Source organism: Danio rerio, chromosome 3 (assembly GCF_049306965.1).
Source record: "Danio rerio strain Tuebingen ecotype United States chromosome 3, GRCz12tu, whole genome shotgun sequence".
NCBI lineage: Eukaryota > Metazoa > Chordata > Actinopteri > Cypriniformes > Danionidae > Danio > Danio rerio.
This window is the reverse complement of record NC_133178.1, coordinates 3,418,670-3,435,610: the sequence shown is the minus strand read 5'-3', so window position 1 is coordinate 3,435,610 and position 16,941 is coordinate 3,418,670. Positions and strand designations below refer to the sequence as shown.

Here is a 16,941-nt window from a genome sequence, read left to right as displayed (position 1 = left end):
CGTATCGAGATTGCATTTTCGCCACATCGCCCAGCCCTAATTCTGACTCTGATTGGCTGCTGCTTCTATTTTCAGCTCTGGGTTTAACTTTGAGCCAATAGCAGAACAGCAACTACTGGGGAGGTGGGGCTAAAGTTGGTACAGCCCCATCTGATTGGTCAATATTAGGTAAACAACCAATGCAACAAATGTCATTTAATATTATGTAATATTATTAGCCCGCTTAAGAGATATTTGTTTTTAATTGTCCACAGAACAAACCACTGATACAAAGACTTGCCTAATTACCCCTAACTAACCTAGTGAAGCCTTTAAATGTCACTTTAAGCTGAATACTAGTGTCTTGAAGAATATCTAGTCAAAATTATTTACTGTATTCATAACAAAGATAAAATAAATCCGTTATTAAAACTATTATGATTAGAAATTGGGGGTAAATATACAGAAGGGCTAACCATTTAGAAGGACTAACAATTGTGACTGTATACCATTATCGCAATAACTATTTTAGGGATATATCATGCAGCCCCAGTTGTTTTCTCAGCATTATTTCCTCTGCAGTGTGTGATGTGAACGCCGCTGCGCTCTCCGACACACACTTTAAACAAGCAGGCCGTTGTCTAAACACATCTCCGAATGGTGTAATCAGCAGCGTGTTTGACTCCACCGCATCTTAAACAGAGAGTCCCGCGCACATTGTTTATCAGTGTGAGAGTGTGTGTCTGAGAGTGTAATTGCGGGCGGTGAGGCCATCATTTCATGTGTCCGCCTCAGCGTCTGCTGTGTTTAACTAGCTGCCGATGACCTCTGACCTGTGTTTTTGGATCCGGCATTCCTGAGGGCTTGTGTAAGGCTGAAGGTTGAAGATCTGCTTTTCTGCCCTCAGCATCAGTCGGAGAGTCTCTTCAGCTGCTGTTTGTTTAAGATGGGGAGAGCTGATATCAGAGATATGCACGGCCTCCCCCGAACACACTAGCAACATACTCAATCATGCTAAAGTAATCATAGTAAAATGTAAATGTGTGAACGCAGCTTTACCATGAATGCGGAAAAGTGTTACACTCATTATGGCCGCCACAGTGAGGGAAGTCCTGGCTTTTGCCCAAAATAGCCAATCGTCACACAGTAGCTGGAGAATCTGAGGTTAAGCAGCAACAATATTGCGACAGGTCACTTTAGATTTTGTTGCTGAATATATATATATATATATATAGGCGAGGCAGCAGCGCAGTAGATAGTGCTGTCGCCTCACAGCAAGAAGGTTGCTGGTTCGAACCTCGGCTCAGTTGGCGTTTCTGTGTGGAGTTTGCATGTTCTCCCTGCCTTCGCGTGGGTTTCCTCCGGGTGCTCCAGTTTCCCCCACAGTCCAAAGACATGCGGTACAGGTGAACTGGGAAGGCTAAATTGTCCGTAGAGTATGAGTGTGTGTGTGAATGTTTCCCAGAGACGGGTTGCGGCTGGAAGGGCATTCGCTGCTGTGGCGACCCCGGAAAAATAGAGACAAGAAAATGAATGAATATATATATATATATATATATATATATATATATATATATATATATATATATATATATATATATATATATATATATATATATATATATATATAAAATCTCTTAAGCAGGCTAAAAATATTACATAATATTAAATGACATTTGATGCATTGGTTGTTTACCTAATATTGATCAATCAGATAGGGCTGTACCAACTTTAGCCCCACCTCCCCAGTAGTTGCTGTTCTGCTATTGGCTGGAGTGGCTTAAAGTTAAACCCAGAGCTGAAAATACAAGAAACAGCCAATCAGAGTCAGAATTAGGGCTGGGTGATGTGGCGAAAATGAAATCTCGATATGTATTTTCCATATTGAACAGTAACTATATACATTTCAATATAAGTTGTTAATATTTCCAGATTTAAATATATATATATATATATATATATATATATATATATATATATATATATATATATATATATATATATATATATATTATTGTAACTTCAGCAAGCAATTTTCGAGATTTTAGGGTTCCCCCATTCATTTAAATAGGACTTTGTTCTTGGATAGGATTGCAAATATGGCTGCCAAGTGAACAGGCTTTTCATTAAAGAGATTTTGTAGCAACCTAAAACATGCTGGTATTGTAATCAACCAATCCACTTTCTAAAAAAGGCAAAAAACAAAACAAGAACAACATAGCAACGTCTTTAAACATGCTGGTTATGTTGTCTATAATAATATTATATAGCAGCAAGTTATTATGCTGAAATTGTAAATAACCCTTGTGTTTTCTGAGAAAAAGAAAAATGAGAACAACATAACATCATATAATGCTGGCATCATAATTGACCCTTGCATTTACTAGAAAAACAACATACTAATAACTTACAACACACTAATGTCGTAATTAAACAGTTAAACTCCGCGGACCCGGTACCGTGACGTCATCGACTTTCTCTTTAAGATTTAAAGGGCTAGCAGTGCACCTGACCCCCTTAAGTGGTTTCGTTTAAAAGTGTAGAATCTATATTTTATGCTCATATGCATCACTTTGGTTTTTATTCTACTGTACAAAAGTTATTTACTCTTAAATACACAATATTTTGGATACTTGAGCTGGGTATTAAACATTAGTTCATTTTCATATTTTTCATATGACACATGTACAAGTTATAGCTCAAATGAAAGCTCTTGCCGGTGCTCATACGGTTCTAGCTTTCTTTTTACTGAATTATATTCACATATCTAACAGTTGCCGAATGAATCGTGATGTTTCCATGGCGCAGAAGTGAAAACAATACATTCATGATCACTAAGCAGCCCCAGATAGCACAGACAGCTGTCATCTCTTACCTTATGCTGTGTGCTTCAGGGCCGTTCTCCTCTGTTTTTGAGGTGATGTGCATAAGTAATCCTTTTATATGTCTGACGTGCTCCAAACACAGTGAATTATGTTTGATCAAACAAAAGAATAGTGAAACATGAAAACAATGATCGCTCCCTGTGGCTTGTACAGCACCTCTCATCAGTTGGAATACAATAACTTTTGCATAGATTATGGTGGAGACATTTTTCTGTTTTCCTATGATTACAGACATGTGCAGGAACTACCAAAATTATTTACAGCATGCTAGACCACACACAACCTAAAAGTCCACTTTCAAATTTGAGTTTATAAAAAAAAAAATACAATAGGCGCCTCTTTTTTTTAGGTGTTTATTATAACACAGACAAGATATACAGTTATTTTAAACACTTTCAATAGTGTTTTATGAAAATTCAAAGGGTTTTCTTTAAAATGATACCAAATGTTTTGCATTTACACCTCTGCATGTGGATTTGGGAAGCTTTTAAATTTGGGTAGGCAAAATCCAGGCGGATATCCCAAAATAGCAGCAGAGTTTAACTGGTTAATAACAAAACATTTGGGCAGCCCTGATTTAGAGCATAACAATTACAACTTTCCAACAAAACAAAACAAATGTAGCTCTAGAAAGCTTACTACAACAAAAGCTATAGCTAAAATACTGTTTAAAATATATTTAAATGTATATATATGTCTGTAATAAACTCTCTAATATAGGAAATCAGTCCGCAGTCCTGGGGCTTTAGTGCATCAGAGAAATATCTTTTATATATTTTTTATTAATAAGAAAAAAATCATAATAATTGAACATGTATTCATCAAAAACATTAGGTTAGGTTACATCTGCACCCCTTTAGAAAAAAATACAAAACAGAGAAACAATGCAAAATATGCTTGGGCGGTATCCAAATTTTAATATCGCCAAACCTCCTCCCTTTTTTTACCCCGGTATCCGGTATTACCGTGCATAATAAACAAAAATGATGACTTAAGGCTCAGACAGCATCACCTAACTGTTGGCTTGTGCCTAAACCACCCAGAAACTGAATAACATATATGCGACCTTAGATTCGTGGTCACCTGTTTGTCTTGTTCGTATTAGAGATCTGCGCAGGATGCTCATTCACACACACTCATGCATGCACACACACACACACACACACACACACACACACACACACACACACACACGCACACACACAAAAAAACATGCACGCACACACACACAAAGAGAAAATGCAGACCTCTAGTTCGTATTTACCACGTCTCCCTTCTCGTTCGGTCAAAACTGGAAATACTGCCAAACTGCAGGTCACTTGGTGCTCAACTCGTCACTTCACCCTCTCCCTCTCACTCTCTATCTCTCTCTCTTTCACACTGTCCTGTGATGACAATCACGCATACACAATTGTAGGCATTTAAAAAATATTTATTGTTTAATACTTGACTCATATTTAAGTGCATTGTTTTTTTATGATGGTATAACAGTATTGAAACTGACAGCGTTGCTATTTTTAGATCGCGCGGTATACCATATTACCGTATTACCGCCCAAGCCCAATGCAAAAGTTGTTGCTGTTTTTAATATTACTTTTACTGTTAGTAAAGGTAGTCTACCTGTTTCTGGCCCTAGCAGTGGTCGCCTAGCAACCACAAATGCTAAAACAGCAAGTGAATTGAACTTTGTGAAAGAAGCGGCGCTCATCATGTTTTCAACAGTTTCGGATGAGGTATATGAATGGCCAAACGCTATGGAGCGTGTACAAATTATAAATTAAATATACACTGTCTTCAGTGTGACGTGACGCCACCTTTTTAGTACTCCTGTTTATGGACGGGATAATGCAACAGCAGCAGTTGTGTGAGTTCTGCAAACAGGGCAAGTAAAAAAAATCAAATGTTACACTAATATCCATAGTAGGGCTGCACGATTCTGGCTAAAATGAGAATCGCAAATTTTTTTATTATTTATTTTATTTATTTATTTATTTATTTATTTATTGCCTAAAATAAAGATCAGGATTTTCTCCTGATTCTGTAGATGTAAAATGAAGGTTAATATGAGTGGGCTATTATTGTTATTCTCAAACATGTGGTAAACAGCAATAGGCTTTGTGTCGCTGCACTGTTGGTTAAGATGCTCAATGTTGTATAGAGTTGGAATGGTGGACTTGAACAGACTTTAGATGTGTCCTGGTCATTAATGCCGATGATAATTCTCATGTTGAGTTATTGTGTTTGAGATATGTGCTTACAATCTGTCATTTTCTGTTTAAAATCTGTCACTGATGTGATTTTCGTGAATACAGAAGACTGGATGGGTATTTTTGCATTTCGGCGGGCTTTGGATACTTATTGGGCTGGAATCAGTCAGCTACATCTGGAAACACTGTGTGCGCTTTGGGTTTCATTTTCACTGCTAAGAGCGGTTCACTTCCCGCACGGCTCCCAAACGATCACTCTGTGCCACAAACTGATGTTATTTACAACTTTATTAGCTGTTATTCACAGCATATGCAGGTTCTTTTCACTAAAGTAAACTTCATTCAGAGGCGCACGCGCGGCGCCCGCCCTCTCTGTGGTAACAGCTGACGGTCAGCTTACGTCATGTGTGATTTTGCGGTGGCAAATACATTACATAAAGACAGAAATTACATTTTTGAGGTGAATTATATCTTATAAATACAGCATGTGTCTCTTTCAACACCATTTGGAGGTGTCCGCGTTGCTGAACAATGTATGTAAAACAATGTGAAGACTTGTGCGGCTACCATTGCTTCTCTCCTGAACTTGAAAATATGATTGACAGAATTGTAGAAATGCTGGATTAAGATTGATTAGGGGGTCGAATCGAGATTGCCATCTTTTTACGATTAATTGTGCAGCTTTAATCCATAGGGCTCATGATACTAGTGAGCATCCAAGGCAAGTCATAGTCAGTTGCATAAGCACAGAACGCACGTTTCACACTGCACCCTGTTCTAGCATCATGTAAAAAAAAATAAACATCTCGCGAGTTTTGCATCATCTGATTGGCCCTTCTGAATCGGCCTTCATGGACACCGCCGATCAAACTCACCCAAGCGATTATTATGGCCCGTTTCCACTGAGTGGTACAGTACATTTCGGTTTGGTATGCTTTTATGGCCGTTTACACTGTCAAAAAGCGTACTGTACCACTTTTCCGGCACCTGTTCGAAAGGATACCAAACATGAGAAAGGATACCAAAAGGCGGAGCTACATAGTCAGCTGAACACTGATTGGTTACAGAGATACGTCACAAGCTCGTAGAGCTAGACAGAATGAAAACAAAGGAACCGCCATGTTCTAAGCCGAGATCATATATGTTGCATATATATTTGTTTTAAATAATTACAGACGTTACAGTTATTTCGCGCTGTCATTGATTTGCAGTTATAATCTACTCATGTTGATCGAAAACTTAGTAATAAACTTTTATAAACAAGTATTTGTGTGTGTAAAGCGTCTGTTTTGTGAGAAGGGCTGCTCATATGATATGTAAGCGACCCGTACAGCCTTACTGTAGACATTTATTCGAGCGAGCATGACGTCGACTTGCACTTTCGGTCGTACACTACGCCCACCAAAAGGGTACCCTTGGTAGTGGAAACCCAAGCCTGGTAAAGGTGACCCGTACCGACCCAAACTGTACCGTACTGTACCAGTCAGTGGAAACGAGCCATTAGAGCATCCTTAATGGTTTGAACCGTGACGTTTGTGATCTATTACACAATTAATCGTTAGTAACCATATAAAAAAGAGGGAAATCTGGAACATTTTGTTCTGCAATGACTGTACGCTCACAGAATTTTTAAAATGGCTTTCTTAGTAAAAGTTATTAGTTATCTTTTCCTCTGTAAAGCATAAATGTTATGTCTAGAAGAGCGTGCACAGAATATCAGGGAAGTTTCTTAATAAAATAAACGTGATGCTCTCTTCCTCCATGTTTGGTTTATTCCTCTGACTAGAGTTTCAAATAAACACTCTGTACTATATGAGAGCACACACTTCAGTGTGTGTATATACTGTATTAATGCTCTATAAACACTCTCTCTCCTCCAGAAACCATGTCGGACGTGGACAAGTTCCTGTATGTGGACCGCAACCTGGTCAACAACCCGCTGGCGCAGGCCGACTGGGCCACCAAGAAGCTAGTGTGGGTGCCTTCAGAGCGTCTGGGGTTCGAGGCGGGCTCACTTAAGGAGGAGCATGGGGACGAGGTTGTGGTGGAGCTGGCCGACTCCGGGAAGAAGATCCGGGTTAACAAGGACGACATCCAGAAGATGAACCCACCCAAATTCAGCAAGGTGGAGGACATGGCGGAGCTGACCTGCCTGAACGAGGCCTCGGTGCTGCACAACCTGAAGGAGAGATACTACTCCGGACTCATATACGTGAGTGTGTGCGCTAAATACACAGATATATTCAGTCACTCAGTATAACCTGATGGTCAACATGCATGATTTTAATTTTAGGGCACTTCTAAATACAATGAATAGTTCATTATTTTTTAAACGTTCAGCTTTAATCAGATTTAATAGAAGATTTATTTTCAAACATTCACATTTTCTCATGTTAATCTGCTGTACGACATTGAAAATGATCTGTCTATTTATATTAGCCCTTTATTTGATAACCCTGACCAAGTCAGCAGGAACAATAGTTTGAACTTCATCATATATTAGCGCTAAAAAAAGTGTCTTATTTGTTTTTGGGTTTTTAATTATATTTTTATTAATATATATTTATAAATTATATGTTTTTGCCATGTAAATAATCGTCGTTGCTGAGGTGACATTAAAGAAAAATATATAATGATTGTTTTACTATGTTAGTGAGGACATTACATAGACTTCCATTGGTTTTCTGTCAGGTTAATGATAGTGTCTATGGCCTACCCCTAGCCCTAACCTGAACCTTAACAGAAACTCCTGCACATAATTACATATTCATTATAAGTAGCTAAATCTGTACACACACATTTTTGTTTTACTATCTTAGTAAGGACCTTTACATAGACTTCCATTGTTTTTCTGTCAGGTTAATGGTACTATATATTGGCTTAACCTTAGCCCTAACCTGAACCCTCATAGAAACAGATGCATATCATTAGATGCTAATAAGTTATTGATTCATAAGCACGTTTACTTAGTAAGGAGCAGTAAAAAATGTTTACTAGTGGGACTTAGTAGAAACATTACGTAGACTAACATTGTTTATCTGTCAGGTTAATGATGGTGTCTATGGCCTACCCCTAGTCCTAACCCAAACCCTCACAGAATCAGCTGCACATCATTAGATGCTAATAAGTTATCAATTTATAAACACTTTTATTTAGTGTGGTTTGTGAAATGTTCACTAGTGAGTGGTTTTGATATCTCAATATATAGGTGAGGACAATTGAGCTCTCATAAGTAACAAAATCTGTACACACACAGATTTGTTTTACTATATTAGTGAGGAGATTACTTAAACCTCTATTGTTTTTCTATCAGGTTAATGATAGTGTCTATGGCCTAGCCATAACCCTCACAGAAGCAACTGTACATCGTTAGATCCTAATAAAATTATTTAATAATAAAACTATTTAGTTTGCACCAGTGAAATGTCCGCTAGTGAGTTCTTTTGATATCTCACTGTAGAAGTAATATATGCGCATTTTCAAAATGTATGTATTTTACATTACATTAACTCTGTACAGTAAGGTTTACTTGTTATCATCAGTTAATTTAAGTTAACGTAATAACAACTACAAAAGCATTTATTAATCTTAGCCTATTGTTAATTTCTTAGCTAATCCTAAAAACACGATTTTAAATGTTTTTATTGTTTTAATAAATAGTCGAATACGTTTAAAATTCTGTTGTTTTTTTTATTAGCTTAAACATATAATTATAATATGACTTTCTCAATAGCTGTGTTTCCATTAGCCTATTTGTATGCACATTTAGCAATATTGCATTAAAAATTCACATCAAGAAATGTGCATGCATTACCTATATAGACCATTTTGAGGGATGTAAACAAAAACAATGGTCCCAACGTATCTCCTGTTTTACATTTTTAGTTTCTACAGCTTCCCAGAATCCAAAACGAGCCACTTATTGATAATTAGGGACCGAGCACCGAACGGTGCAAGGCCCTATTGGAATTGCTCCGTTTCTTATTATTCTTCTTCTTCTTCTTCTTCTTCTTCTTCTTCCGCGGAATGAATCGCGGTTTTGAGGGGCTAAACATGCCCGAAAACTCACGAAACTTTGCACACGCCTCAGAAGTGGCGAAAATTTACGTTTATTATGGGTCTCGGAAAGGGGTGTGGCAAAATGACTCGACAGCGCCACCTAGAAAATTTAAACGGACAAGCCCCCGATCCACGAATCACGCACATGCACGAAAATTGGCACACACCTCAAACATGCCAAAACATACGAAAAAGTCTCTTGGAGCCATATCTCAAACCCAACAGGAAATTGGATATTTTTGACTTCCTGCGGCCAAAAAGTGGCGTTTTTGCCATTTCCAGGCGTTGTATTTTAACGAACTCCTCCTAGGGATTTTATCCGATCGACACCAAAATTGGGTTTTGTCATCTAAAGGCCTTGGCGATGTTAAATTGCGAAGCTTTAGAGTTTTCGTCGATGGGCGTGTCCGTGGCGGCCTCGCAAACTTTGATGATTCGCCACAAAACAGGAAGTCGTTATAACTCAGGCATGCATTACCCGATCTGCCTCAAAATTCACACGCTTGATAAGAGTCCTGACCTGAACACGTTTACATGCCAATATCCAGATACGGTTATAGCGCCACCTGCTGGCCACAGGAAATGACATGTTTTACAGTGTGACAAACTCCTCCCACAAATTTTATCGTATCAGCACCAAATTTGAGTGGTGTTATCTGAAAGCTCTAGCGATGATATATTGTGAAGATCTAGAGTTTTCGCAGAGGGGCGTGTCCGTGGCGGCATGACAAACCTCAACGCTTCGCCATGTAACAGGAAGTCCTTATAACTCAACCACACAATGTGCGATCTGCCTGAAACTTCACATGGTTGATAAAAGTCCTCTCCTGAACACATCCACATAACAATATTGAAGTGGGCGTGGCAAAATGACTCGACAGCGCCACCTACAAAAATTAATCGGACGAACCCCCGATATACGAATCACGCACATGCACGAAAATTGGCACACACCTCAAACATGCCAAAACATACGAAAAAGTCTCTTGAAGCCATATCTCAAACCCAACAGGAAGTCAGTTATTTTTAACTTCCTGCGGCGAAAAAGTGGCATTTTTGCCATTTCCAGGCGTTGTATTTTAACGAACTCCTCCTAGGGATTTTATCCGATCGACACCAAAAATGGGTTTTGTCATCTAAAGGCCTTGGCGATGTTAAATTGCGAAGCTTTAGAGTTTTCATCAATGGGCGTGTCCGTGGCGGCCTTGCAAACTTTGACGATTCGCCACAAAACAGGCAGTCGTTATAACTCAGGCATGCATTATCCGATCTGCCTCAAAATTCACACATTTGATAACAGTCCTGACCTGAATACGTTTATATGCTGATATCCAGATAGAGTTATATTGCCACCTGCTGGCCACAGGAAATGACATGTTTTAAATTGTAATACACTCCTTCCGAAAACTTTATTATATCAGCACCAAATTTGAGTGATGTTATTTGAAAGCTCTAGCGATGATATATTGTAAAGATCTAGAGATTTTGCAGAAGCGCGTGTCCGTGGCGGCATGACAAACCTCAACGCTTCGCCATGGAACAGGAAATGCTTATAACTCAACCACACAATGTCCGATCTGCCTGAAACTTCACATGGTCGATTAAATTCCTCTCCTGAAGACATCTACATTGCAATATTGAGTCACAGTCATAGCGCCACCTGCTGGCAACAGGAAATTACATATAACTCAGCCAAACAATGTCCGATCTGGCTGAAAATTCACACGGTGGATAAGATTCCTCTACTGAAGGCATCTACATGCAAATCTTGAGTCACAGTCATAGCGCCACCTGCTGACAAGAGAAAGTTTGGCATGAATGTGTGATTTTCTCAGGTTCTTTATATAAATCGGCTTAAATTAATATTGTTCGCTGTTCTCTGTCATCCTGAGGCCAACGGGCGGCGGTGAGCCTGGGTGCGAGGTCCCTATCATCGCTGCTTGCAGCTTTAATGTTATGATTGAATTGCCTCTTGTTACAGTTATGGATTAGTTTTATAGCAAGCAGGCAATGTTCAAGGACCAATGATATGACCACATTGAAATGATCTACAGTGAGACATCAAAACAACTCACTAGTGGTCATTTAACTGGTGTTCACTAAATTAAAGTGTTTATAAATCGACCAAAGATGTTTTTTATTAGTATCTAATGATGTGCGGTTTGGGTTCGGGTTAGGGCTAGGGGTAGGCCATAGACACTATCAGTAATCTAATATAAAAACAATGGAAGTCCTTACTAAGATAGTAAAACAGACCAGTGTGTTTGTGTGTGTTTACACAGTGCTGTTGGTCATTTGCATGCCTTATAAATTTGCATATCAAATGCGAGCAGCTTTACAGGGTTAATAAGAGCAGTATGAGCTGTAATCTGCAGCTTGTGGGCTGTGTAGAGGGTTGTTTTTGAGGAATGTGAACAGCCTTGACTGCAGATAAGAGGGTCTCGCTCAAATACTTCAGTGCTGTTCCTCTAAACAGGAAGCTGTCTGAACAATGTGCTCCCAAGGGACAGGAAGTGATGCGATCTGAAGCGTAGGAGGAGGGTTTGAGTTTTCCAGACAGCTTTGAGGAGTAGCAAACTTCTTGTGCTCGTCTGATATGGTTAAGATTAGTCGGGATTAGTTGATCTGGTTAACTGTTACAGATCAGATGGATTCATTTGAACCGAATCTCTTATTTGATTCTGAATCATTTCAAATTGAATCGAATGGAATAATGAGGATCACCTGAGGAGCACAGAGCAATGATGCTAGTCATAATATAGAGCTCAGAAACATTTATTTGAACAAAGTCTTTATAAACCGCTTTACCTGTTTACACTGACTAGATGAACCAATTAGGAGAGGGATATTATAATAATGGAGAGTTTCACTTCATCATTTGCTTTCCTTTTTGTCTCGGTTGATTGATAATGGCAAGTTTAAGTGTTGTGCCAAACCAAACCTGTTTCCAAACTTGTTGTTTCTACAGCAAGAAGGTCGCTGGTTCAAGCCTCGGCTGGGTCAGTTGGCGTTTCTTTGTGGAGTTTGCATGTTCTCCCTGTGTTGGCGTGGGTTTCCTCCGGGTGCTCTGGTTTCCCCCACAGTCCAAACACATGCACTATAGGGGAACTGATGAACTAAATTGGCCGTAGTGTATGGGTGTTTCCCAGTTCTGGGTTGCAGCTGAAAGGGCATCCACTGTGTAATAGTTGGCGGTTCATTCCACTGTGGTGACCACTTATAAATAAAGTGACTAAGCTGTAGGAAAATGAATGAATGCATTGAGCAGGCTCATGATCCCAGCGTATAAATTGTAGTGCACATATTGATGGTGTGTGTTTAACTGTGATTGTGACTGAATTATATAATTGTGTGTGTGTGTGTGTTTCTCTCAGACATACTCGGGTCTGTTCTGCGTGGTCATCAACCCCTACAAGAACCTGCCCATCTACTCAGAGGAGATCGTGGACATGTACAAGGGCAAGAAACGCCACGAGATGCCACCGCACATCTACGCCATCACAGACACGGCCTACAGGAGCATGATGCAGGGTACACACACACACACACACACACACACATACACACACACACACACACATACACACACACACACACACATAAAACACAATCTATTTCTCACAGTATTGCAAGTATTTGTTCATTGGTAGTTTTAGTGAAGTTCATTTCCTCCATGGTTTGATCTTTGGTAACAATATCCAGCTCCACACATATTCCATTCCGACTCTGGTGGAGGTTCAGATTGTAGGCACTTTCATGTGCCTTCTTGACGGTTGCTAGACGCATCTTTAATAGGTGCTTGTTTTTCATAGTCACTTTGGTTTCTAAATTGCCCAACTAAAAAAATCAACTCTTTCCATCGCCAAATATATTTTGTAATACTTGTGTTGACCACATGGTTCTTCTAAACGGTTTGGCTGTTTGTCCACACAGGGAACTCCATGTACAGTGTGGTCATGTGGACACTACAATCAGATTTTTTGCCTCATGACGTCAGCTCTGTTTTCTCTGTCCTGATTGGCTAATGCGACTAGTTCACACCAAATGCGGAAGATGCAAATGTTTGCAGCAAATGACATGCATCACAGTGCGTTTTCATGTGGACAAATTTTTTTATAAACGAAGGGAAAACTCTGTTTGCCTCAATGAAACTGAGCATTTTTTGAGCTTGAGCGCCTCCAAGTGGTGTTTACTGTAACATCAGTGTCTCCAGACAAGTGAACTAAAGTCCCAATCTCATTGGTGAAGCAGTTGCGTCAAGCCAAAAAAAATGAGCCAGAGGTATTTTTTAATAATGACGCTTTTACGCCTTTTGGTTTGCACATTGGTGTGCATTAGTGTTGTCGAAAGTATCGTATTTGGTACCTATCAATACTGTCATTTTAAAAATGTCCATTTCCCGCTAACATTTGAGCGCTGTTGAAATTAAATGCAGCTGTTGTTCACCAGTGCTCAACAGAAATGACTGTGATTGACCGTTCACCGCTCTTCACCATGTGTAAACACAGATACACTGACACTGAAGTTTTTTAAAGCCACATAGATAAGTTGAATCATCAATGGACCGCTCGTATGTCAGATCATGGACAGAGCAGCTGATCTTCACATCTTTGAAACAACCCAGTGTTTCTGTATTTACGAACAGCGATCAACTTCACATCCAATCACAGTCATTTCTGTTGAGCAGGTGAACATACCGGCCAATCAGGGTGTACGCTGAACTATGTTAAAGGACTTTTAATTTGTCAGTAACCTGGGTTAAGCACTTCCGGTAAACTGTATGTCTCGTTTTACGCTTGAGCAACTAAATGAATGCCAAAGCAAGGTTATAACAGTTAACGAAAACAAACGACGAAATGAAAACTAATAATTGTCGTTAACTAAAATAAAAATAAAAACGAGAGTTTAAAAAAAAAAAACTATAACTAACTGAAACTGTATTGTGTTCATACAAAACTAACTGAAACTAAAATTATAGCAAAAACCTCCTTCGTTTTCGTCTTTGTAAATGTATTTAATACATAATCTTACTGCAAATCTATTTACTCCGCGCTGCAGGTTTTTGACCGTACAGCAGCTCGGAGTCTGTAGTCCTGCTGCCTTTGGCCGGATCGAGCCGGCTCTCCTCCAGTCAGTCCTCGCTGTTGCTCCCGCGACAAAAACAACGAGTGGACATGACAGCAGCCCGGTGACAGCATTAAATAACGACACTTTAAACTATTACTTTAACACATTTGTGTGTGGGTTTTATGTCTGCATCGCGAATGAATCTATTTTAACCAGATCTTCTAAGTGAACCGGTTGAACTAGTTCACCAAATCAAACTAAATCCTTTGAAACGATTCGTGTCTCCAGTTAGCACTTATCCACAAACTACTTACTTTATAACAAGCCTAATACCGCCTCTGACTCTAAATAATGCAATATATACTCATTCAGTTATTAGAACAGCAACGTTGCATTGAGATCAAAGTTGAGAAGCAGTGAACCGATAATACTGCACATTCGTGATTTAGTGAACCAAACACAAACAGCACAGCCTGCTGTGAGTGAACTAAACTTGTGCGCTGGTGAACCGAGGATTTAAATGAGAAGATCTGGTGAAAAATGCAAGTTTATTTCATAACAGAACATAACAGAAAGTCCTAATGGAATCTAAATAAGTGAATCATGCTTCAGTTAGGCTGCAGAACTTTACTGTGAGACATTTTCTATTAGTTTGAATGTTAGAAAACTAACATTGAAACTAATAAAAACTAAACTAACACTAAATAATTTCAAAATATAGAAATTAATAAACACTAGTAAATCTGCCTCTAAAACTAATTAAATCTAACTGAATTTGAAAACAAAGTCAAAACGAAGTAGAAACTAAGGGTGCTTTCACACCTACACTTTTGTTTCGGAACGTGTCTCGTTTGCCCAGTTAGCGCGGTTCGTTTGGCATATGTGAACAGGGCAATCGCGCTCTGTTCCGCGCCAAAGTAATTGCTCCGAGATCGCTTGAATGAGGTGGTCTCGGCTCGATTGAAACGAACCCTGGAGCGGTTCGATTGCAGTGAGAAAGCGATCTGATCCGAGCGCGGTTATATCACAGTGTTTTGTGGATATGTAATAGGCTTAAGGCTATATGAAGAGAGAATTATGAGTAGGGCGGGAAGTTTCGTGAGTCTCCGGATGCCCGCAAACGAGTAATGAACTCCCGGTAATCTCGCGTCTCCCTCCTGGTCCTCAAATAGGCATCGTCACGCACCCTTCTCACACCTCCCCACCGTGTCTATCCTCAGACACGTCGCGCGCTCGCACCCTGTCAATCACCACCAAACCACCACCTCTCCTGACAGCTGAGCGGGACGCTGCAAAATAAACCCTGACTCTGACCAATGTGAGGAGAGTTTACTCGCACGAGACTTGTTTTAGCTCTTTGTTCCGATTAGAAACTTTGCAGTGTGAAAAAAGCAACAATGTAACATTTGTAATCTCTGTTTCGGAACAACTGAATCCATTCACAGGTGTGAAAGCACCCTAAAACTAATGAAAAATCCAAAACTATTATAACCTTGTGCCAAAGTGCATTTAGCTGATTGCACTTGAATGACATTACAACATCGATGCTGTAAAAGGAACCGGATAAAATGGAAAAAAAGTCACATTAACTGTTCACCGGGAGTTTATCAGTATGGGAAGAAACAGTAGCTCCGCACATACCCTATAAAATACTAAAGTACGTAAGCACTCAAATGTTAACAGGAAGTTTGCATTTTTTACATTTCAATAGCTATTGGTCTTAAAGTTGATACTTTTGACAACGTTAGTGTGCTCAATTATATCAGTGCCTTTTGTTTAGTAATGACTAGGCCCACACAGAATCTGCATGTGCAGAATTCTGCAGATTTCCACAGGTTTTTAGCTCTTCGTTGAGTCTCTTTATTTACTTGTGTAAATGTGTGTAAATCTATATTTATTCTGTTTTTAAATTAGTTTCGGTAATATTATTAACAAATATAAAAGTATTCATATAGGGCTGGGCGATTTTTCTGATTTTTTCGATTAATTCTAATTTACGTTTTAAGATGATTTCATTTTGAATCAAATCGAGAAATCGCGTTTTTAAAATATATATATATATTTAATACATTATAATGGCACCAATGCGCTTTGGTACACTCTCTGTATGAAGCAAGAGGCACACCAGAAGCGCCTCTCGGCGACGCGCCGCACAGCACCACGCCATGGATTTTAGAATTCTAAACAGGTTTCTATACACACACCGGCACCGCCCAGCCACGATTCACAAAGCAGTTCTCATTTCAGCCGTGCCACAGAGCGCCATCTGATTAGTTTCATGTTAAATATCATGTGAATGTGCGCGTTTGGTGTGTGATAGTTTAAACTGTCATGTCCGCACCGTATCGCGGGCGCTTCTGGTGTGCGACCTGCTTGACTGCCTGTTAAAGCGTGAAGTCATGTAGGATTTTACTTGTTGCACGTCTGTGTGGATTGTCAAGACAAATTCCCTCAAGTCGATAAACTCGATCTCAACACGAGCAGAGGTGAGGGCCAGTAGCAGTGAAAATGAAAGTATCCGCCCCCATCACGTCATTTAGCGGACCTGGTTGAAAACCAGACAGATCAGCCAGCATAATAGAGAGTGGAGCAAAGCGCATCAAATGATCAGTATTTAAAAGGGGGAAAAAAGAAAAATAGATTAAATATATTATTTTATATTAGACACACATGTGCTACTTGTATTTGCTCCTGCTATAAGTCCACAACTTCACACATTGGGTTAAATTAGGCTTTACAGTTTC

At 39.4% G+C, this 16,941-nt stretch overlaps 1 protein-coding gene and 1 long non-coding RNA gene across 7 annotated transcripts in view; one reads left to right on the top strand and one right to left on the bottom strand.

Moving 5' to 3' along the window:
* Positions 1–16,941, top strand: part of myh9b (myosin, heavy chain 9b, non-muscle) — a 112,633-nt gene that overhangs the window by 27,508 nt on the left and 68,184 nt on the right. For all 6 annotated transcript variants that reach the window (XM_073943794.1, XM_073943797.1, XM_073943792.1 and 3 more), the window contains exons 2-3: positions 6,952–7,283; positions 12,505–12,661. In XM_073943794.1, the coding sequence (XP_073799895.1) occupies positions 6,957–7,283; positions 12,505–12,661 (484 nt within the window). In that variant the 5' untranslated portion in view covers positions 6,952–6,956. The remainder of the gene's footprint in view (positions 1–6,951; positions 7,284–12,504; positions 12,662–16,941) is intronic.
* Positions 14,762–16,135, bottom strand: LOC141381106 (uncharacterized). The gene is made up of 2 exons (XR_012400726.1): positions 15,628–16,135; positions 14,762–15,462 (listed from the first exon to the last, which is right to left on the bottom strand). It is a non-coding gene; the product is annotated as an uncharacterized lncRNA (long non-coding RNA).